At 40.6% G+C, this 23,616-nt stretch overlaps 2 protein-coding genes across 2 annotated transcripts in view; both read left to right on the top strand.

Moving 5' to 3' along the window:
• Positions 1 to 3,565: 3,565 nt before the first annotated feature.
• Positions 3,566 to 14,624, top strand: LOC102203949 (transcription factor E2F3). Its single transcript, XM_005744625.2, has 8 exons — positions 3,566 to 4,126; positions 6,095 to 6,215; positions 7,413 to 7,543; positions 7,635 to 7,723; positions 8,062 to 8,220; positions 10,070 to 10,181; positions 11,708 to 11,849; positions 12,273 to 14,624. Exons 1-8 carry the CDS (start codon positions 3,845 to 3,847, stop codon positions 12,572 to 12,574), a joined length of 1,338 nt encoding a protein of 445 aa, XP_005744682.1. The 5' UTR covers positions 3,566 to 3,844; the 3' UTR covers positions 12,575 to 14,624.
• A 2,697-nt stretch (positions 14,625 to 17,321) lies between these two features.
• Positions 17,322 to 23,616, top strand: part of cdkal1 (CDK5 regulatory subunit associated protein 1-like 1) — a 246,637-nt gene continuing 240,342 nt past the window's right edge. The window contains exons 1-3 of the mRNA XM_005744624.1: positions 17,322 to 17,557; positions 18,489 to 18,652; positions 20,482 to 20,594. Of these exons, the coding sequence (XP_005744681.1) occupies positions 18,495 to 18,652; positions 20,482 to 20,594 (271 nt within the window). The 5' untranslated portion in view covers positions 17,322 to 17,557; positions 18,489 to 18,494. The remainder of the gene's footprint in view (positions 17,558 to 18,488; positions 18,653 to 20,481; positions 20,595 to 23,616) is intronic.

Genomic DNA, 23,616 nt, shown 5'->3' with positions numbered 1-23,616 from the left:
GGAGCCGAAAGAGCTGGTTCTCTAAAAAGAGCCGGAGATCCCATCACTAACACCCAGCCCACCACTGGGGAGAGATGCCCTGCAGATTCACGAATGATTGGTTGATTTATAATACTTTATTCATCCTGAGGGCAGTAATTTAAGAAAAGTAAATTACACAGCTTACACCTAAATTCTTACCCTATTCAATGTGTCATGTGCCCTGGTGTCAGCTGCTGTCATCAAGACATTGTTATCCAGACGTCTTGTATATTTTTTATTTGTTTTCTGAACCTTTCTCTGGCTCAATTAGATGGTAGCAATTAAGTTCAGTTTATCAGCAATTTCTAAAATGCTAAAACCAGCCCAGTTTCCTCCAATCTTCTGCCAAGTGATGGAAGTGGAAAGTGGAAAAGTGTGCCTAATGAAGTGACTACTGTTGAATCTGCATAATGTAATGTATGACTCTATGGGGACTGCTTCTAATCTATCGTTTTATTTTTTTCCTCAGTTCAGCGCTCTGTATATAAGGATCTGGTTCTGCTGATCCAGGCAGAGAAATATCAACTAAGGAGCAAGGCAAGGGCTAAAATTTACCAGTTTTATACACTGACACAAAGAAGAGGGCAGGGTGTATAATCATGTGTAAGCTACCAGATTAAACCTCAGCTAACTTATTTAATAAAAATGTTATAATCATTCCACTGGTGTCATTTAAATTGTAATGTAAAAAAAACAAAAATCAGTGTAATATTTTTGCACAAATAGAAACGAGTTCACCTACTTGTTTGTGTTGTTCTCACACTTGTAACCTACTTCTTTAGGGTGAGAAAAGCTTCGAACAGGACTGCCTGATGAAAGGGGGCCGTCTGGGTCCAATGCACAATGGCACAGATTACAAAGAGGTCCGATTTGGGCCACACATATGTGTGTTGACTCCTCAGTCCACCCACCACCTGGTCCGCTTTTACTTTGTGACGCGCATAAAGAGCATCCTGGACGACTTCCACCATGGCTTGAAACCAGATCTTATTTTAAACTCCTGTATTTGGGATACTTCAAGGTGGGCGTTGTTGGGATGGAATTATTTGAAGTGCCTCAATTCTATGCTGGATAGGCCCCATGTGGCTGTAGCAAAACAGCCACAAAATCAATTTAACAGACTTATTGTTATTTAACTATTATTATTTAACAGTTTATTACCTCTTTTATCAGTAATGTACTTACTATAAAATATGGATTTCATAAGTTACGGGTTTATTGAAGTCAACTAGTGAACACATCGATCACTTTATTGAGCTACACCACTTCCACTCTTGTGAGCTCTGGTTACTAACAGCAGATGTGAATGTTTGAAATCCTAAACACAGATAAAGATTAGAATAACAAGGCAATGTAAAATCAGTTTGATGCAGCTGACAGTAGCAGCTCAGATGGAAATCAGCCAATTGTGAGGGGAGCAGAGGAGTAAATCTGTCAGAGTTGACAGAGTTGTGCTTTGTCTCTAGGGGCCACCGTATATATTTATATATAAACATATATAAATAAAACCACGTTTTTTACATTAGTAATTAATTTTGTGCATAATTTTATATTGTTGTTAACAATAAATCAATTAAAGCAACAAAACAACCTGAAGAGCCGGTTGGGAGTCGAAAGCCGGTTCTCTAAAAAGAGCCGGAATTCCCATCACTACTCTACATAATCTTGTGAAAACTAAGTACACCCCATGATTCAGTTGCTTGTAGAGCCACCTTTAGCAGCAACAAATTGAAGTAATTGTTTTCTGTATAACTTTATCGGTATCTCGTGTCATTGTGGAGAAACTTTGCCTTGCACTTCTTTGCTGTGATGTTTCATTTCATTGAGGTTTGTGGGACTTTGTTTAGGCACAACTCTCTTCAGGTTATTTTCAGTCGGGTGGAGATCTGGACTTTGACTTGAGCCATTACAACATCATGGGTCTTTTCTTTCTCAGACATTCTGTTGTGGTTGATTTGCTGCTGACCCAGTTTCACCCAAGCTTTAGATGGCAAACAGATGACCTCTTATTTCACTCTAGACTTTCATATGTACATATGGGTTTGGAGTTCACAGTCATCTCAGTAACTACAAGGCACCTGGGTTCTGTGGCTGGAAAAAACAAAAACAAATGATCACCCCTCCACCACCGTGCTTGACAGTTGGCATTAGGTGATTGTACAGATTTGTTGTGTTTGATATTCTCCAGACACGGTGCTGCACATTATGGACAAATATCTCTACTTAGGTCTGTCCAAAGGACATTGTTCCAGAATTCTTGTGGTTTGTTCAGATGCAAACCCAAACTGTGTTGCCATGTTCTTCAGGCTTACACCTTGCAACCTTTCCAAACAAGCCATAGATGTTCATTTTTTTTTCTAATTGTACTGCCAAAAAACGTTAAAATTTAACATACAAACTGAGGCCTGACAGTGAGATTTTACCATTTCTCTGGGCATTGTACGGTCAGATGGAATGAATTTTCTGGAATGTCCACTCCCAGGAAGATTGCAGCATTGTCCTGACAACACACACCTACAGTAAATGCTCCAGATTAGAAAACTGCTCAAACTTCAGCTTTTATCAAGGTGCTCACACTTGCTGGTGATCAGTTAATAAAGTGCATTTCATTTTCAGTACCTGAGTGCTAATTCCAATTACAGTGGAACACAAACTTCCATTTTAACTTCTGAAAACGTTCTTTTTCCACTTCCCCTATAATTCTTTCACTTATGCAGATGACATCAGCACACTCGCTCCTCTATGTCTCACAGATCGTAACAGCCATTTCCATAGCAAACATGTGAGATCCCATAATCCAAACAAATTTATTATGCTTTCATCTGACCGAACAATGTGCTGGCTACATTCATCATCCTTCTTGTCACAGTGGTTTCACAAATACAGTATTTCAATTTTGTGTGGTTTTGAGAGCAGTAATTTTCTCCTTGAACATGGTCCAAAGAGATGAACATCACACAGTGCACTATTTAAGCAATCACTGAAATAACAAACAAAGAAAACAAAATCTGTAATGTCACTGGGTGCTTTGGAAACTAATGGAAAAAAAATAAGCAAATCACATTTGTTGCAACATAGAGTTGAGCTCACTTGCATCACTGAGACTGTATATTGGGACCTGCATTTTGCAATGTGCCTTTTTTAAAGTTATAGGTAAGATCCAAACTTGATTAATTTAAACGTATTCAGAAATGATAAGAAGCACAAACACATGGCTTTGCAAATGTTAAAAAAATAGGTCTAATGATAATAATTACATTTTTAATATAATTTAATATAATATTTAAGTCCGTAGATATGTTTTGGTTCTTCATGCTTTCTCTTCAGCAAATTGGTCTCTGGCGCCACCTTACGTCCTATCAGAGAGCTCGCAAGGCGTGACAAGTGACGTCACGTGTTTACAACTGCCAATGAACACGTGGCGCACTGAATCTGAAGCCGTCATTGGTCGAAATGACATCGATATGGGTGGGTACTCTGCCGTTAGGAGCCAATAGGGTCTGGCATGTAAATTCTGTTTGAAATTTTCCCGGGAAATCTGAGTTTCGCGGGAGGGTTCTTGAGCGCGTAAACCGTATCCCTTCATTCATCAGGCCGTTTCCTGAAGCCATTTCTAGACGGGGGAAACGAGAGTTGCGCTACTTTTTAATCCGTTGCATCTGCCTAAATGCACTTTCTGAGGGAAAAATACTTTTCAGAAATCGATAGTTCAGACACTCGTCTTTACTTTGGTCTGATTATTTTTGTAACCATTGCGGCGGATTAGCAGCTATACGAGCTCGAAAGTTCCGAGATAAGAAAGGGGTTACCCTGAATACGCAAGATGAGAAGAGGGACCTCCTCGGCTCAGGAAAAAGTGATTTTAGCAGGGGTTGGAGGCTCTTCTCTGGATAATAATATAATTTTAACAGCTCTCTCGGATCGTTTGAACCCCGGTCAATCAAACGCTACGTATATCCAAATAATAACCACACCACCGCCTTGCAACATTACACAGACATCAAATGTGTGTTTATCCGAGCCTCAGATTAACAACATTTACACAACTCCACAACAAGCTGCAGCAAACGCAGCAGGACAACGACCCGCTCTGGGAAGACCGCCGGTAATAATCCACACAGCTTGCTTATACATTTAGCTTTGCTACGCTCAGCGACACAATGTTAGCTTGCTAACCTAGCCGAGCTTGTTGTTCAGGGCAGCTAATGTTAGCTATTTAGCCAGGGCATTCCCTCGACTCAACCTAGCGAGGTGGCTAACTAACTACCGCTAGCTAAGTTACCCAAGTGAGCTGGTTAAGTGTTTTCGTTTGCTGTGGGGACGCCAGTGACAAGTTTAAGTGAGTTTAGCGTTAACTGGAATGCAGACCTGTCATCTAAGAGAGTGTTAGCAGACTTCATGGTGCTTTTGAGTCCGCTTCACCTTTGCAGCCAGATGGAAATATTGGTAAGAGATGACTAACGTTAGCGCTGGCCTAGTGGCTGCTGTTGGTGTCTTAATTTGGGGGGTTGGGGGATGGTTTCCCTGGCCGGTTCTTGGTAAGCTATATGTTTGTTTTTAGCGTTTTAACGCTACATGATTAGTGGAACTTATAAAGGCATGATGTTATACGCAGATATCGCTACAATTCAGTCTGGGATCTGCTCGATAGATTTTCTCCCAGTCGTCTGTGAAGATGCAAGCCAACTTGGGTAAAGCTTTGAAAATATGCGTTAGCTATCAGAGCTAGTAGCACTATTGGTTATTAGAGAGCAACGTTAGTCGTTGTCGAGCTTGACCTTATTCTTTTAATTCGGCACAACTGTGTCATGCCACTCTTTTGTAACTGAAGTAACGCTGTGGTGCCTTTCATGTCAAGTAAAGTGAAACCCGAGTTTGTTGCTTTAGTGCTGATTCTACGTTTCCTGTATTCTCAACATGCACAAACCACACAAAACAGTTAAAGCTGCATTCAGGGTGTTGTTTTCTTCTCTTTCTCCTCCTGGTTATTCATCTTTTATGAACTCAACCAGTCTGCACATATCAGGCTGTGAGCCATGAGAAGGCTTTGGGGTGAGGGGAGCTGCTTGCTGATATAAAATGGCTGACACTTTGACTGTCAACAGAGGACATATTTCTTTCTTTCTCAGTCTGGGGTTATGCAAAAGATGAAGTAGTAAGTATGGGTTTAAAAATTATAATATGTTTTCCATTTCAGGGGAAAGTGGCTTCTGCTGTGCATGAGTTTTAGAGGGAAATGCAGACCAGCAAGCTGGTGGCACGCTGTCCTGCTCAAAGATACTAAAACAGGATGGATTCTTGCAAAAGCACAGATTCATGTTCATTGGGATATAATTGAGATGGGTTATTTGATTTTTAAAAAATTATTATTGTATTTTTGTGCTTTAAGAAACAAGACATGGGGTATGTTTATGGTAAGAAGTTTAACATCTGCATTACCAAATCCAATGTTCAACACATGCCATAAATGGGCTTAAACATGGTGAATGGTACAGATGAATCTGGGGACAATGTAGATGCATATGAAGCTAAATAAAAGCTTGTGTTGGAGCCATAAATTGCTGAATCATACGCTTAAACTGACTCGTGGTGGGTAATTGGACATCAGACATTTTTGTCTGGATTTGAGAATTAAGTTTTGGACTGAGCAGAACTACTTGATGCTTCCATTAATTATTTGGCTGGGTGGAGTTATACGGTCGATTATTTATTGGGATTGGCGTTGGTGTGTGTGGTGGGACGTTCAAATCGTCGACGTGACTCACTCTTGAGCTATTTGGGCTTGCCCTTTCCAATAAATTTGAAAAAATGGAATCTCTGTGGCTGACAAAACGTCTTTCAATTCAGATTTGATGTTGCTGTCCTTGCTGCGAAAACCTCAGGAATACTGAAGTAGTCGACGGAGAACAATCACATTTGGTGACTAAAAGCAGCCTGAAACTAGCAGTCACTCTATGAAACTCTTCTTTGGTCCTATACTGTGTTTTAGAGAGACTAGGCTTATGGAAAGGCTTTGGAAGTGACTGCCAAATAACCACATCCACCCTTAACTATCTCTTCTGCTCTCTCCTAGGCAAAAAGGCGATTGGCTCTCGATGATTCGGACCACCAGTACCAGACAGAACCAGCCAAAACTCCAAGAGGTAGAGGAGGAGCCGCGGCATCAAATGGGGCACGGCTGAAGACGCCCAGAAGTAAGAAGGTGGCTCTTAAGAGCCCTCTGTCATCTTGTTTGTTCATTTCACTGTAGATTGTTTCAACTTCATCGTGTCCACGCTCCTGCCGAGCAGCACAGATGGGAACAGTGTAGATACAGCTGTTTTTTTTGTTGTTGTTTTTTTTAATGGTTATTCCAATAAAATGAGTTTTATTTTTTTCCCTGAGCTAAACATCATCATGAAGGTAAGGTCCTTGGTTCTCTCCGAGTGGTTCACTCAGCTTTCCATGAAGAAAAATCTCTCCAGTGTTATATCACTATATTAGTGGTGTTGATTAATCTGTTTCATCAATATATAAACAGTAGTATTGTGCATATAAACTATGGAGCTGAAGTGGGGAACTCTCTCAACATATTAAAGAAAAGCAGGGAAGTGTTTCCTATGAAGCGTGTTGCTTCCAGACTATATTCAAGCACAGTAAGTAACTTCCTGTTAGCTTGGTGTTTTATTTGGCCTGCATTCTTAGAAAATTTCAAAAAGAAAGTGGGGAGAGAGAGATCTGGTTCTTTTACATGAATCTAGTGATCGTGGCAGTGTAAGACGTGGTGTTGTGGGAGGTCACAACAGGTGACGTGGTGTGGATCTCTGCTCTTAAACCGCTCTGCCCACTGAGAACGGGAATGGGACACTGTGCGAACAGAGCCTTTAAAATTAAAAAACTTTTAGCTTTAAATTGCAACCCGACAGAGGAATTAAAAAGTGATCCTTTTTTGCCAAACTGGCCTGTAGCTCGTCTTCACAAAGATACCCCGGCGATTGTCGCTGAGTCATTTCCCTTTCAGCATTTCCCTGGAAAAACTGTCTTCGGTTTTCCCAATATTGAGTGTTAATGAGCAATTTGTACTGTAAATGTGTCCAGTATGAAAATGCCTCGCTTGTTTCCAACAATGACTTCAAAGTTGGCTCTTCGTCTTTGTGAATGAGTCACAACACAAAACGGAGTATGATCACCCATCCGTCCAGCAGGTAGTCTGCTTCTTCTGACACCCCTGCTGCTCTTGGACTCCTGTTGACTCTCGGACATATTGATGAAGCTGCGTTTCGCTCAGCCGTATGCTCTCATGTGAAACTGCATCTAGCAATGACTGAGTTTTCATGTCTTGGCTAGAAACCGTCCTTCAAATTGCTTAAATTACTTAATTTCCCCTTCTTTCTGCTTTTTGTCCACCATAGCACCCAAGTCTCCACCAGAGAAGACGCGGTACGACACATCTTTGGGCCTCTTAACAAAGAAGTTCGTGGACCTTCTTGCTCAGTCTTCCGATGGTGTTTTGGACCTCAACCTTGCTGCTGAAACCTTACAGGTAAATTGAGGAAGATGCTTTGTTTTCGGTCAGCGTTTTAGTGACTGATGAGTTACGCCGTTAAATCTGTACGTGTGTTCCTCGCTTGCAGGTACAGAAAAGGCGGTTGTATGATATCACCAATGTACTAGAAGGCATTCACCTCATCAAGAAGAAATCCAAGAACAACATTCAGTGGATGTAAGTGGTTATTCTCCCTCACTCTGCCATGCAGGTGCTTGGTAGTTTCCCCAGTTTTATGTTTTGAAGTCACTTGTTCTTTACAGGATATGCGGTCAGTGGAGCCTGGTAATCACACCTTCTTTGTAATGAAGGAAAGGTGCTTAAGTGAGAGGTAGTTCATACGTACCGAAACATAAATCCTGTGTTTACTTGAACAGAAATCAGAACTTTTTTGCACTGTTGAAGTTGATGTGGCAAATATTTGAAACTAAAAACCAAATGGCTGCAATTGAGCACCCTGAGGTGACTCTAAACCGCTGTATTTCACTCTGCACTGGCTTTTCTTTCATTTACAGGGGCTGTAGTCTGTTGGAGGTCGAAGGGGCGCTGAGCCAGAGACAGAGACTGACAGCTGAAGTTTCTGCGCTGGCTGATGAAGAGCAGAGGCTCGAACAACTCATCCAGAGATGCTCTCTGGATATGAGACACATGAGCGAGTTGCCAGGCAACCAGAAATATCCTTTTGTTAGTTGAGATTGTGGCTAAAGTTTTAGTTCAACATAAATCTCGTAAAGATGCAGAGTAAGTCACTACAGGATTGCAAGGTCTTGTTTGTAATCTACTAAAACTGCAGATTTCTGAGCAAACACCAAGCAAGTTCATTTCAGGAGTGTCCACTGCAGTTTTACTAAGAGCAGTGACAACTGGAGAATCAGAAACAACCTGATGATAGATTTTTAAATGTCTCTGTAAGCAGTGTGCTTCTTCAGATCAGTGGGAGGAAGCTGACGGAGTATTGATACGTTCTGACATGAGATTGAAGTCGGTTAGAAATCGCTCTTGACTAGGGAAGCCATTCGCTTCTTAAATGCTGCAGCTCATGTAGGGAGTGGCTGTTTTATTACAAATAAGTTTGTCACAGGCGATCTGATCAAAAACGGCAAACATCAGAAGCCTTTGCTGATTTGAGTTTGGGAGATTCCCCAGTAAAGGTGATTTTCTTGGTCATGTCCAGGCAGCAGGTCCTATAGTGCTATAACCCTTTAACTGTGTGATTTGCGATTTCATTTAAACTTGCACAGAGCGCACAAAGTCAAGGTCTGTTTCAAATTAACGCAAATTTTATGTGGAGGATTGTTGTTCATAAGTCTGAGCTGCAGCTGATTAGTTTTCAGCAGGTGTAGGAGTTCAGTTTGGAAGCCTGAGGGCAGCGTGTCAGGTGAGGAGTGGCACTGGACCATTTCCATTAGTACCTACTCAGGGCGGCTCGCCACAGTTTTCAGGATTTTCCATTAGGTGATGAGACCTGGTACCAGGCCGGTGTTCCAAGTGACCTAAAAATGTAATGTAAACAGAATGCATACTACCGATCGGCTAGTTGGTGGGTCACTCAGTGAGTCATGAGTGTCTCCTTCACGAAAATCAAAACCGCCATTTATTAAACCCAGCAATGAGGAAAACAGCTGGACAGAAACAACTTTGCTGAGTCTGAAACTCTACACACTGAGCAGCAGGTGTAACGTTGCCTTGACGTCCACCTTTGCAGTGCTTAGCCGCATTGCAATAACGACCCCACACACGTCCAGTTGGTACTAGGTTGTAATGGAAAACGAGTCGTATCGCCACAAGACTCGAGTCACATCTTGCTGATCTGAGTAGGTACTAATGGTAAACGCTCTTCAGTTTTTTCAGCGCTGTGCACTGTGATTTCATCAATCGTGGCGATTCATCTCTGTGTATTGAAAACAGACTTCTTTTTTTGTCCCTCACACCAGCACAGTGTTAACTCACCAATAACCCACTCACCAAAGTTGCTTCCCTACAACGTTATCCACTTCCCTAAAATTAAAAATCAAGTTTAATGATAACACTTCTGACAAACTGGAGGAGATCCAGAACTGACTGCAGAGGCACAAATGCAAGTTGTGCACTGCTCAGTAAAGACGCAGAGGCTTGAGATCTTTTCCTCATGGACCCGTGTCCTCAGATTTTGCACACTCAAACTCCTTCAAATACCTTGCAGTACAGCTAGTTGCAAAAATAATTGTGCTCGTGCCTTTCATTTGTAAATTGTCATTATGAATTCTTTAAGTCTCACTAATTGTTTTATAATGCCAAAAGGGGGTTTAGACAGGCACAGAATGGTGACATGGCTGTTTCTTAGTCTAAAAGTCTCTTCTCAAAAAGCTGTAATATGCTTTCAGTACTTTAAGAGCTCTGCCTTCAGGAACAACTTGCTGTGTTTTACGTCTCCTCGAACAAACCATCTCTTTTCTAACATGTCACAGAATGCAGGTCATTTCATATAGTCTGTTCTGTATCAACACAGACGCAGTTTTATTTCTTTAACCCGGCTGTTTCCACATATGCTTATGTAACATACCAAGATATCAAACAAGGGAGCCTCAGAGACCAGACGGTTATTGTCGTCAAAGCGCCCACAGACACCAAACTAGAAGTGCCGGACCCTGAAGAGGTTTGTATACATGCTCACAAACACACGCACCTGATTTTTATTTTATTTTTTTCGACCACTTGTCATATGACTTGAGTTCTTTTATAGACAAGACTTCATATTGGTTAGGTTCACTTCTGACCTTAGTCGGGTAAGTCAGTCAGTTTTAAATGTAACTATATTGAAGTTTTTCAACGTGATGTCATGCACATCTTGCTCAAGATTTGTCCACCATATTGGATCTTATACAACCACTGGTTGCTAGGCAATAATGTGTGTATTGCCTGATTGGTTCGGAGTGGTTCATGGAGGTTTCTGGTTTTCGCTGGGTGAAATCTGTTGGAAAGTAGGTGCTGCATGAAAACCTCCTATATTGCACCAGTTGGTAGCAGATTTCCCGGTTGCCAGTAGTTCTGTTTTTTTACGCCTCAACCGTAAAAGGTTGATGGCGCATTGTCAGCACCCTGCAGCGCAGGTGGGCAGGCGGGTGATGTGGACCCCCAAGTTTGTAAATGGATAACAGGAGAACTCAGACGAGTTTGAATCTCAGTGACCTCAACCTCAAGATCAGGGGTCGGAGGTCAAGTTTTCTGAATATTTTGTCAATGCGATAACTTTAGAAGATGGTCACCTAGGATTTTGAAATTCGTCCCATAGGTGCACCTATTAGAAGGCTGAAGGGTACTACTGACCACTGCCAGTATTTTTCCATGGTTCTCTGCAGACTCTTGCTAACTATCTTGAGCGGTAGAGCATCTTGGAAAAGTAGTAAACTTTTAGTTTGAAGGCGAGTGGTCATCATTTACGCTTTTTCGCACTGTCATCGTTTCATTACAGCTCAGAGCAGCTGGACAGTGTTTACAGACAAGTCTGTCACTTTCATGGAAACTATAAGCAACTGAAGGGATATGCTAGCAACCGTTTTCTGGTTGGGGAAAATGCATCTTTTTTCCCGTATTGTCATGTGGGGGGAAAATGGGTGTCATTTTCCAGCGACTGCCATCAGCCTTCAGCATCCACGTAACTGGTCGGGGAATAACACACACACACACACACACACACACACACACACAGTGGGTGGTTGCCTAGCTGGTTTCTAAGCCTATGTGACTGGTGCCTTATTAACTTGATCCTACATTGTCACTATGATGGTCATATCTCCAAAATGACTCGCAGGTTAATGCAACAAGGTTGGCAGTCACGTGAACCTCAGTACTCTACTGTATGTTCGAACCATTTAATAGAAACGGAAATTGGGCTGGCCTATGTAACAGACACTTTTTTCCCCTTTAAATCTGTGTGTAAACTTTGAATAAAAATAAAATAAAATTTAAACTTAATTTGGTACCGTTAGTTTTAATTTGTCCTTCAACAATGATTTCTGAGTGGCTCGGTCAGTCTGAGAAATCATTGCGCTGAATTGATCATATTTTAGATACATTGCTACATGCATAAACTCCTACATTTGGTGTGTGCACATGTTGGTAATCAGTAGTACATTTATGTGCATTGTTGTTCTGATTCGAGTACCTGTTCTCTCTCTGTAGAGTTTATCCATACACCTGACCAGCACAAAGGGTCCCATAGAAGTTCTGCTGTGCCCCGATGAGGAAAACGACCCCAGGAGTCCCGTAAAAAATGGGAACACAGACATCAATGGGAACTCTCCTTTCCTCAAAGTCCTTCAAGGTTGGTTTCAGATGGATAGTAGTGTACCGCAGCACTTTGTTTTGTCATTCATAATGAAAAGCTCATCCATTTATTTTGCGTATCATATATCCATAGACTGAGTAAAAGAAAAAATAGCATGATCATTTAAACACATGGAGAAAAAAAATCCCCATTTCTATTACAGTCACAGAAATTGGCAACATTGAAACAGTTTTCTGTACTGAAGTGAATGAAAACCACATGCTTTGTTTCATTGTTCTTAAATAGTATGAATGGATTGGTAAGAAAGGAGTTCAGTGTTCAGTGCTGATCTAGAAGTGGTTCCAGAGCTCACTAGATTTGCTTCCAGTGCAACAAAACAGCCGTACAGCTTCTTTGAAGACCAGTGGTACTCTTGGCTGTGTTGGTGTCATAACAAATTGTCTCTTTCTCCTTCCACAGATCCCAGCTGCACAACCACTTCTCCTAACCCCTTTCTGGCTCCACCTCCCTCCTCTTCCTCAGCTGTCTCCGTCACAACTCTTTCACCCATCTCATCCACTTACACCAGTCTCCTGCAGCAGACAGAAGACCAGATCCCCTCATCCCTGGGTCCTTTCTTAAACCTTGGGCCTACTCTTCTGGACCAAGAAGATGACTACCTGTTAGGTTTGGGAGACGACCAGGGAATTAGCGACTTGTTTGAATCCTGTGACTTTGATAAAATGCCCTCTCTTGGCCTGGATGAGCTCCTGGGCAGCTAGCATTAGGTGAACAAAATGGACGGAAACACAGAGGGCTTTTTCTGTCCCACAGGGAGTACCGTGTTCTTTCATGGTATAACTAACAAACGTCATCAGCAGTGTAAAGCCTTTGATCTCCTTTTTAGTGGATGCTAATTTACACAGCTGGTTGGTTAAATGTAAATGGGGATGGGAAGGGTATCCACATCTTTGTATGGGTGTTACTATAGAGAGACAGCAAAGAGAGAACAGCTATAAGGAAACATCCCCCACAGTGCTTGGCATTACTTCACATCTGGGGTTATTGCATTGTGTTGAGCATAACCGTGCAGTTACCAAAAAACACCCTCGAGATTGGGAAAGAAGAAAAATCACATTGTCAACTCTTGAAGGATCCTGTCTGGGAATTTGTTTTGGCAAGTAAAAGGTCGATCTTCTTTGTTTTATCGTCGGGTGTGCAGAGCTACCCAGGTAACGTTTTAGGTGTGTTACTGCCAAGTGCTGTGGGTAGAGTTCAAGCTGATTTCATCCACAACAATGATCTGTGACCGAAGGCTTTTACTGCTGACTGTTAAATAGCCATCTTGTGTGTGCACATATGAAACATTTTTGGAAATTATAAAAAAAAAATATATATAAGAATGGAAACAGGGCTGATTTTGATGCACAGCACTCGCAACATAGTTAGAATAGTTAGGTTAGGCTGATTATAAAGTTCAGAGTATGAGTATTGGGTACATTTGGGTGTCCATTGAAAAATTATTGTGGAAAATAACCAGAATATGCACTCTTGAGTCATGGAAGCAAGACATTTATGCCACATATTCCAGTGTCTCATCTCCTGACAAATACACAACTTGCTAAGTTGCTAAAGGAAGCTGGAAAAGCCATCATTTCTTGCCAGTGGGTAAATCTGAACACGTGATGTGCAAACTTAAAAATCATCTCCACCCTATACTCTTGATTTGGCAGTTGACGCCTCGACTCTCGCTGCTTTTTACCTTTCCCATCTTCATCAGCAGTAGCCCGCATAACTGAATCCCTTAATGCCTCCTCACTTAGACTGTGTGCAGTGCAATTATACTGTGGATTGAGCTATTCAGAGAAACTTGTGTTCGAATCACTTACCACTCTGTGCGCACTTCCTGCTCGGTGTGTACTGAGACTGTTGTTGGCTCTTTTTAGCTTCAATAACTGTTGAATTTTAATGGATTTTAAAACTGTAGAAATTACTTAACGTCTTGGGTCATCTAAGGGAAAAAAAACAGGATGAGATAGCCACTTATTTAAACTTCAGCATGTAATGAAGGGCTTTTTTTCCTCTGTAAGAAAATGTTAAAAAAAACAAAACAGCTATTTTGTAATTTAAGTGAATTCAGCGCAACTAAACCGTAGTGACTTGTGTTTGTTTAGAGCTACTGAATTTACCGTGATTAGCCAGCAAAAAAGGCTTGATTACTTGCTGAAAAACAAGCTGAGAGGATGTAATTTTTTTTTCCACTTTAGGTATTAGAAACACCATCACAGTTCACTACCAGTAGCTTGTCTGATTACATCCCTTATAATAGTGAAGTGCAAAGAGACCTTGGCTTTTAGAGATCACAGGTGATATTGCTGCTGTTATTGTTGACTTATCCCCGCCCGACCTGATTGACGTGTGCTTGAGGAATCACGTGTGTGAGTTAATGTCAGAGTCGAGCTTGCGTTAAAGAGTAAGCCTGCCCGTGTGTAAATTGATGTACAGTTTTCTAATTTTTTTTCAGTGCACAAGGTACTGTAGGCTACCTCTCACTTAATGTTGCAAAATAGAAAATAGGGTGTTAAGAGATAAATGCCATAGTTTGTATGATTTTTGAATTCTTTTGTTTTAGGAATTGCCCGCGTTTTATTTAGCAGTCATGTCTGAAACCCCGACATTATAGTGGGAATACCGTTGGCCAAAAGCCAGACTCATACTGTCGCATATTAATTTTCACCACTGGGGTGCACATTTGAAGCATAGAAAAGTGGATGAATGTATTGCAATATTTTTTTAGTGTGTGTCGTTTTTGTTTTTTCTCCAATAAGTTATTTAGCTCCTGTTTCAGTGTTTTTGTTTTAATTATGTTTTTTAAATGGAGAGGCACCACTTAGACACAGGCAGTGATTCGCAGTTGGTCTATCTGGTCATGCAGAGACATTTCTGTGTTTTTCGCATCCCTGGTTTGGCTGTTCTCTGTTGGAAGTGTGTAGGAACTTTTGGAAACTTCCCCCCTGATATTCCTTACCATTTTTGCAATTCTCAGTTTTTTGGAGAGTAGTGATGCCTCTCCAAGTGCCCCTATTATATGTTCATGTACAACCTCTGTTTCATTATTGCTAAAGGAGCTAGAATATGTTTGCGTGCTTTAATGTTCTAAGAACACATTATACCGTACATTGCTGCAGCATTTCTGTTCACTTTGTCTGAAACTTGCACTTGCGTGCCTTGAATGCTCCACTCCCAATAATCCCCCACAGTCTGCACTAAATGGCTAGTTGGCATGAAAAAGGCAAGGTGACATTATCTGACAACAGAAATGCAAAATATGTAAATGAGAACATCGCTTTGGACTGTATTAAAAATACAGGGTTGTGCATTCTTTTAGGGTCTGCCAAATTAGCCACTAGGTGCAAGTGTTTTACACAGTGACCGAGAGGTTACAGAAGAAAATCCTCGAATGCAAATTTTATTTTATTTTGTTGTTTGGATGAACTTTATTTTTTGTGCTGCTTTTTGTTTGTTTGTCGGGTTTTCTTTTTTCACATCTGCAAAATTCTGACGCCAGAGCACGATGGGGGCAATTCAGGAAAAGCATGTTGACTTGTTAAAGAATAGCCTCAACTCTGAGAAGAACATCCAGTCTCTTCATTATTTCAATCTTTACAAAATGCACAAAAATGTCCTGATTTACAGGCGTATTTATATTGGTGTATTTTACATGTATTCATGCAAAGTTTAAACACCCACTCTCCAGTTTACAGTAGGTAAAATATTTTCCCCCAAGGATTTCAAGCAACCAGAATCTGGTTGCTATATTTTATGTCCTTTTACATGAGGGATTTTTGTGTGTGTGTGTGTGTGGTGGAAAGATTGTACCTTTCCATTGGTTTCTAATGGAATGTTGGAGATTTCGTGCACTGCTAAAGCTAGTGTCTGGTAATAATGAGTGACTTAAAATTGCAACTTTTTTTCTCATTTCGAAATGTGTGATTAGATCTTACTGAAGTGTATCGTTAGGCTAAGTATGATGCTAACTATGGTCCACATTGAAACAGCTTTGTTTTTATTTTCTTATGGTTATTCTTGAGCTGTTACCAAATACGATGTAATGATCAGTGAATATTCTGTAAAGCTTATGGGAAAAAAATGACACAAAAACAAACAAAAAACAAAAATCTGATTAGAAAGAATTGTCTGTAAAATTATATTTCTGCCTGTTTTTGCTAACTACAGAACAGAGAGCAGTTTGCGATGTGAAGGCATGGGTGCAAGAGCTCATGAATGTTGGAGATAAAATTGATGTTTTTTGATGTGTGTATTTCAGTTACATGCTTGTTTATGTACATCTGTTAAAATGAGGAATTTGAGCTGTGTGTGCGTGTCTGTGTGTATTGGAGGGGTAGGGGGTGGGTTGGGGGGGATAAATGAATTTGTTTTTTTGTACTCTGGGCATTTGTAATTGAAAATTTGAATAAAGCAAATATAAATGAGGAAATGTGTATTTTGTCTTGATGCGTCTTCAGGGAGTAGTTTGCACTATGGTGGAAAGTTTGGCTGCACTCAGAGGGAAGAGGTCAATGCAGGTCTGGAGTTCGTGTGTCTCAGTCTGCTGGTTCTAGCCCGGAGGCTCTTCAGTCTCCTTCCTGATGGCAGCAAATTGAAGAAGAAGTTGGACAGATGAGTTGAGTCACCTGAAATGCAGAGGGCTTTCCGGATGAGGCGGGTGCAGTAGATGTCCTGGAGGGAGGGAAGAGAAGTATCCACGATCTTCTCCGCTGCTGTCACTACCCGTTGTAACTTTTTCCGTCAGGAGCCATACCGCACAGTGATGCAGCTGGTGAGGATACTCTCAACGGTGCCTCTGTAGAAGGTGCTCGTAATGGTGGTTGAGGCTCTTGCTCACCTCAGTTTGCAGAGGAAGATCTTCTGAGATGTGCACAGCCAGGAACTTAGTGCTGCTTACCCTCTCTACAGCAGCACCATTGATGGTTAGTGGGGTGCGAGTTCTCCTGAAGGGATAGGTTGTTGTTGCTGCACCACTCGGCCAGATGGTTAACTTCAGTCCTGTAGTAGGTCTCATTGTTGTTGCTGATGTGACCCACCACATTTGATGAAGAGGTTGGAGCTGTGTGATGGTGTGCAGTCGTGGGTCAGCAGAGTGAAGAGAAGGGGGCTCAACATACATGCATCCAGTCTGATGGGGAGGCTATAGTTCAGGACGCAGAGCAAGTCATCCACTAATCAGAAGGTTGCAGACCCAGTCTGCATGCTGAATATCCTTGGGCAAAATACTAACCCTAAGTTGCTCTCTGATCGGAGTGTCAATGCACTGTCAATAGATAGAAAGCACTTACAAAGAGAAAAGTGCTTGTGTGGGTGGGAATGGGTGAAGGAAGCAAGTTGTATAAAGTGCTTTGAGTTTTCAGAATAGAAAAGCGCTGTATGAGAACCTGCCCATTTACCATTTAAATGAGCAGCTGAACCGGTATACCTAATGAAGTGGCTGGTGACCGTATATGTAGTGTTATCCACACATGACACTGAATCATACCCGTATTCAGTTGGTCTGAACTTATTCACCCACTACTTGAGAAAAACACGCGCTTATACATTTTGTCCCTGTTTACCTTCCGTACTTACAGACAAGTATGGCGGTTGTGGTGACTGCTTTGGTGGCGTAAATAATCATCGTGTGCCTTTTTAAAGCATATTGCCCTCGGCATTCGAGTTCAGCTGAAGGCTACAACTACAGTGCGACTAAGGTAAGAAACTTTAATGTTTTTATTGGGACTGTCTGCTCAGAATAAGAGACACGTGGGTACTAGCTAGCCAATGAGGCTAGCCAAGATAAACGCTACCCTGCGCTTGTTAACCAGTAAAACCAATGAAGAGGGATAAATAAGTGTCAAATGGAGCATTTTAAATGTTTAAATTTACGTTAATTTTAGCCTCCCTGTGTAAACCGTCGTTTAGGGTAAACTAAAACCAGCTCATAAGTGTGAAACGTGATCTGTTGTATAAAAGTTGTACAACTTGAACCCAGTAAGCGTTTAAGTGATGTGTGCGCATATTCAGCATAGCTTGTATCTCCAGCGATGCAGCTTTTCATCTACTTATCGTGAACAACACATTTAAAGAGAATGTAACGGTAATTAATACATGTGCATCAGTAGATAGAGGTACTGTACTTCAGGATGTCGCACTCACTGGTCATGAAGATCTTGTATTGATAGTTTTTTTTTTTTAGTAATACTTTAATCCATAATTTGCACACTGCATTTTTCTTTATCTATAAATCCTTCTAATAATCATGCTTATTTTGCAAATGCTAATGCTGTTCCTGCACACGTAGCCTTTGCATTCCTAAAACCCTAAAACGGGTACTAATGAAAAAACAGTACAAGGTACAAGGAGTGAGACTGAGGAAGAGTCAGCCATAATATTGCTGAAGAGGTTTCACATCCAAATCTTGAACCATTGCGAAAAACAGTTTAGGAACAAAACAAAGTGTCCACAAAACCATACCAAGAATTTTGCAGGTACTCCGACTTTATGAGTAAAAACCTTGAAATCTGCTAAATGAAGGAGAGTCTGCAGGCAGCAGTGAAGCATGGAGCTTTCTTAAAGGGATTCTGCCACTATATATTTTTAGGTTACTCCAAAAGGCTGACTAAAGCTTTGCTTAATTTCCAGATCATCATGCCGTCTTCTTGTGACTCTCTGATGGAAGACATCGAGGACATGGTGTCTTCTAGTGACCCCACTCCTCATGAAAGACAGTCTGCTAGAAAAAGTATCATACCAAGGGCAAGGAAGAAGAAAGAGCTCCTGAGCGATGAGGAGCTTCAAGCTGACAGGTGTGTCCAGTGTTTGATATTATGTTACTGCCATGGGGGGAAAAAAGGGAAATTGTTGGCTTAAAAATAAAAAATGTAACCATGTATTAAAAAAATGTATTAGTAGATATTTTTGTCAGTGAAAAAAGTGTATTTTGGCTTCATGTTAGAAGGAATAACGTCTTTTAGATGGTTTTTAATAATTGTCCACCCATCTCTTAACATCAGTGCACTGAAATTTTTGAGCCCACTTCCATGTGGAGATTATAGTTGTGGAATTCAAGCCTAAAACACATTCAACATACATCCTCTTTATGATTTAACCATCGATAACCACCGGCATTTTGTAGAGGGTGTAGCAGCCATGGCAGTTTTTCTTGAAACAACAACTTTAATCACCACATTTGGACATTTTCTCAAAATGACCAATAATGTTTTTTCTTCATGTGGCCCTAATGCTTTTTCGTACCTGCTCATTTGGTTTTTTTTAGAAAAATGTCATGTTGCCAGCTTTGCACAGATCCACAAATGTAGGCTGAAACACAGATTATGTTTTGTAGTATAGTGGTGACAATCTGTTCTCTTTATTTAGAGAAAGAAAGAAAAAAGAAAGAAATGTAGGTATACAGTGGAAGTACAGATGTCCCAGTTTCACACTGGGACTTGAACGCATCTCATGTTTGTTGATCTGTGAAATTAGTCTCAAAACTCCACGTGAGATGAGTGTGTCAGGCTATTCGTGCACACACACTTAAGGTTTTGTGAGCACGTTTAGTTTTAGACATCTTGGTTTAAGCTTGTCGAATCCGAGGCAAATTCCTCTCATATTAGAGCTATGAAACTTGGAATAATGATCCAAACACTTTAGTAACAAGGAAAATGACTGTATTTCACAAAGTGTTTAGCAACTTAAATCAAGACACTGCTCTATTAATCACAACTCAGCTGCATGCGTTGCTGACACTTTTTAGAGTTCTGTAAAAGTTACAGTGCTAAGCAAACGATTTGGACGCTATTTCTAAATTACTCCGAGCATCTCGTTCAACAAAAACAAAAGTTTTCCATTTCCAGCATTTTTACCAGTGTTCTCTTGATCGTTCTATCGATTGTACCCTGTGTGAGAGGTTTCTGGTCACCAGTGTATAATCTGGAAGCTCACAATTTTGGGGATTTCTGAAGGTGTTTACTTAGTTTTCCAAGTGAGTGATGTTTTTAATTGATTTTCCTGAAGTGTTTGAAAGAGTGTTTGTTTCTTCAACTACATTTCTAGTTGTTGTTATAACTGAATTGTTTCTTCCACTACTTAAAAAAATAAAATAAACCCCATAATTTCATCTAACTGCAAACTGTTTTCTTCTGATTAGTTGTATGTTAATATTTTATATATTTATATTTCAGTAATCGGATAGATTAGAAAAATCCCATAGTCATGTTGAGCATGTTTACATTCTACATGGCTTTGCTGGGGAAAACTAAATTACAGTCGCTGTACATGCTGCTGTTCCACGTTCATGTTGTCTTAATTTTTGCATTTCTTATCTAACAGAGGAAATGACACCAATAGCACACATCAGCTATACCAAAAACCTTAGAAGCTTCCAAGCCACAAATGCCCTACACAAGATCCCACTGAATCGGAAAGCCACCTTATCAGGGTGGTTTGATATTTACTCTTGACATTTAGTTTGACAGCAGCTGGTGTAAAAGCACCTTTGTACTTCCTCCAACACACATGGGTAATAAAGCAAATTTACAATAGACAGCCTTTTGTCAGCCGGTTTGGTTTAGACATCGATTTTTGCACATCAGGATGATTTACAATGGACGTATTACTTGTGTATTTTTTTTAGTTTGATCCCTGGTACCCAAAAGATCTGGATGAAAACATGGGGCTGCAGTCATAACAACTCAGATGGGGAGTACATGGCTGGGCAGCTGGCTGCCAGCGGATACAAGATGACTGGTAAGAAATGATGTAATTGTACTATGTTGTATTAATTCTGTTGATTTGAAGTCAACAGTACCAACAGGAAGCTGCCTATACCATAACGTGACAATAGAAATATTGGATGTATTTTATATTTAGACAAAAGATAAATGGATGAACAGCTACAGTGGTAAATATGGAATTATTCTGGGTGCCAGTTTAGCTCGCTGCTTGAGCAGGGGCAGCGCTCCAGGTCGGCCTTTGACGATTGTCTTCCCCCACACTCTCTGCTTTCCTGTTTATTCTCCACTGTGCATCTAGTAAAAGCAAAAAAGGCCACCACAAATCTTTAAAACATTTAAATATCATTATTATTGTTAAATGTCTATAGGATTAATGTCAATTTTATTATTAAACACAAGAGGGCGGTCTTGCTCTATAAGTACACTGAACCTTAAGTGTTATTCTGGTTGGTGAGTTTTATTTTTCATTGAATTGAACTTGTTAAAAACACCTATGGATGAACTGTGCAGTGTAAGCATTTTAATTCACGTCTGCAGTCTGCCAGTCTTTAGGAACCAGATGGATTTTGTTATTTCTCATCGCCATGATTACAGCAGTCATTTACATGCTTTAAGCCGACTTAAAATAGATGAGAGCGTACATGGTTCAGATTACAGCTCGTTAGAGAAAACTGATATAGTGAATGCTGCCTTTCATTCTTCGGTTTTGCGTGAAGACGCTGGCCATGTTCGGTACTAGATTACGGGACGTCTTTCAGGAGGGCTTCGTTGCGAGTGTGCGCAGGTGTGATAGACCGACACAGGTGAAAACGATAACGCAGAGAGTGATATGACACTGAGTTTTGCATTGTAGTCGGTTAAATATGATACTCTGGTGAATGTTTGTGACCTCATGTTTGTCACAAGGAAAATTGATTGTGCCTGGCTTTGTGTGATTAGTTATGTGTTCAGTGTGAGCATTTGTGTTGTGGTGTGTGTGTGTGTGTTTCAATAGACACGCGCCAAGACGGATGAAGAAGACGGAGTAAACCCCTTAGGCATTTTTCTTTCTCTCCGTGGGGTCTCCACAGCCATAGAGCAAAATTAATCACACACTTCAAAAATGCAGATCTACCCACTCATTCAACGTGACACACAAGACACAGTAAGCCCATGACCACAGGCCAAGAGTTTTTCTCCTCATCTGCTAGGCCAGACTCTTGATTTCTCTCTTCTCAGTGCGTTGCTCCTTGCTGACGTAACGCGTCTCTGTTCAGTTTGTCGTCTTTCACCTGCCCCTCCACTTCGTAACAGATCCTGTCACACATCTACTGAAGCTTTAGACTTTCTGTGCTAATTTTTTTAAATTTAGTGGAATGGCTGCAGTCGGAAGAGAGTGTAGAGAAAACTTGTTTGTATTCAGACAGTTGTTTTCTATTCCCACTTTGACCTTTGTAAGGGTAGCATCCTCCTGCCTCTGAATCTGATTACAGCACATGTTGCTTCTCTGGTTGTCTTAAAGTCCTCAGCAGATATACATGCAAGAGGGTGTAATGTAATACACTCTTTGGTAATAAGGTTAAATATTGCTGTTATGGGTATTCGATTATTGTAATCTCTGGGTGAAGACTCTCTCTGTCTCCTCCTCATGTTAAAAGCACGGCTGCACAGCAGGAAAAGTAGGAAAGGAAAGGAAACCCTTAATAATCTTACGCAGCAGAAAGCTCAAATCATTCAGAGCATGTGCCTGTGAGGCAGACTTTAAACACTAAAAGAGAAAATTGGATATAAATACACATGAGGGTCAGAAGAAAGTTAATTGAATGTCTGTCTTCTATTGTTTGCATATATTTTGCATGGTTGAATACGTTTAGAAAGGATGCACTCCTGTTTGATGTTGTCGTATACATTTGTCTCCCTGGTGTGTGCCCCGGTGGTATGTTTACTCTGCTGAAACGAAGGTTCATTTTCTTTCTGTCTGACGCCGTACTTTGATGTGAAGCTGCTTTTTCACAATATTTTTTTTTTTTTTACTTTTTCTTTGCCAGAACAGTTTTCTGACTCCAGGGTCTTTATGGAGATGTGCATGTGAGCATGATCCCCAAATGGTGCTCAATAGGTGTGCTTAGTTTTTCATGTGATTTACAAAAGTTGTGCTGTTATCTATGGAAGCCAGTTTCCGCCACTAAAAAAAGTATCCGCTGTTTCTGTCGAAATGTGTGGTCACACATGAGTGTGCAGGCACAATATTTCGAGAAAATAACTCGAAATTTTAATTGTTTTCTCGAAATTTCAAACTAAAAGCTAACTCAAAATTTCAAATTAGCTCTGCCAATCAGTAATCTATGTGACTGACATCATTTTCTTATTACCTGGAAGGATATGGCGCAGAGGAATGCGCACTTAAAACCGGATCGCAACAAATTGGCGCTTTTGAGAGCATGTTTGCTGATAGTAACGCCATGTGATTCAGCTAATAACACAAGGATTTAATCATTTGTGAAGCCACGGTGAGAATACTCAGCAATTTGTGCATTCATGACTGGCTGTGACACTGTTAGCTTAGCTGTAGCATTTGTAGCTCAGGGCTTCAGCTTCCGGGTAACAAGGAAATGACGTCATTCACGTAGATTACTGATTGGCAGCGCTAACTCGAAATTTCGAGTTACTTTTCTCAAAATTCCGAGTTAATAAGTCGAAATTTCAAGAAAATAACTTGAAATTTCGAGTTATGAATACTTTAATTTTTATTTATTTATTTATTTATTTATTTAGTGGTGGAAACAGGCTTCCATACACTAAACACATTATTTCTTTAAAATAAATAGCGGAGCAGTTGGCAGGAAATGACGTGTCTCAAACATTAGTAGGGATGTGTATTGATAAGATTTTCACGATTCCGATTCCATTTTCGATTCTGTTTAACGATTCGATTCTTTATCGAACACTAAGGTCGATTAGCTTAGAACTTTGTTTTATATCTTCTCTTTGAACAAGGTAGACATTTAGGAGTAACATGGCCTTACAAACCCAACAGTGAGATCTTAAGAGATCCA

Source organism: Pundamilia nyererei, unplaced genomic scaffold (assembly GCF_000239375.1).
Source record: "Pundamilia nyererei isolate P.nyererei 1_Seehausen unplaced genomic scaffold, PunNye1.0 scaffold00146, whole genome shotgun sequence".
Lineage (NCBI taxonomy): Eukaryota > Metazoa > Chordata > Actinopteri > Cichliformes > Cichlidae > Pundamilia > Pundamilia nyererei.
The sequence above is the reverse complement of the archived record's forward strand: the minus strand, read 5'-3'. Positions and strand labels throughout refer to the sequence as shown.

Excerpts from the sequence above, each read along its gene's own strand:
- LOC102203949 (XM_005744625.2), top strand. The coding sequence starts at position 3,845 with ATGAGAAGAGGGACCTCCTCGGCTCAGGAAAAAGTGATTTTAGCAGGG. Across the intron at positions 7,724-8,061 it reads AAGAACAACATTCAGTGGAT|GGGCTGTAGTCTGTTGGAGG; the intron begins GTAAGTGGTTAT and ends TTTCATTTACAG. Across the intron at positions 11,850-12,272 it reads TTTCCTCAAAGTCCTTCAAG|ATCCCAGCTGCACAACCACT; the intron begins GTTGGTTTCAGA and ends CTCCTTCCACAG.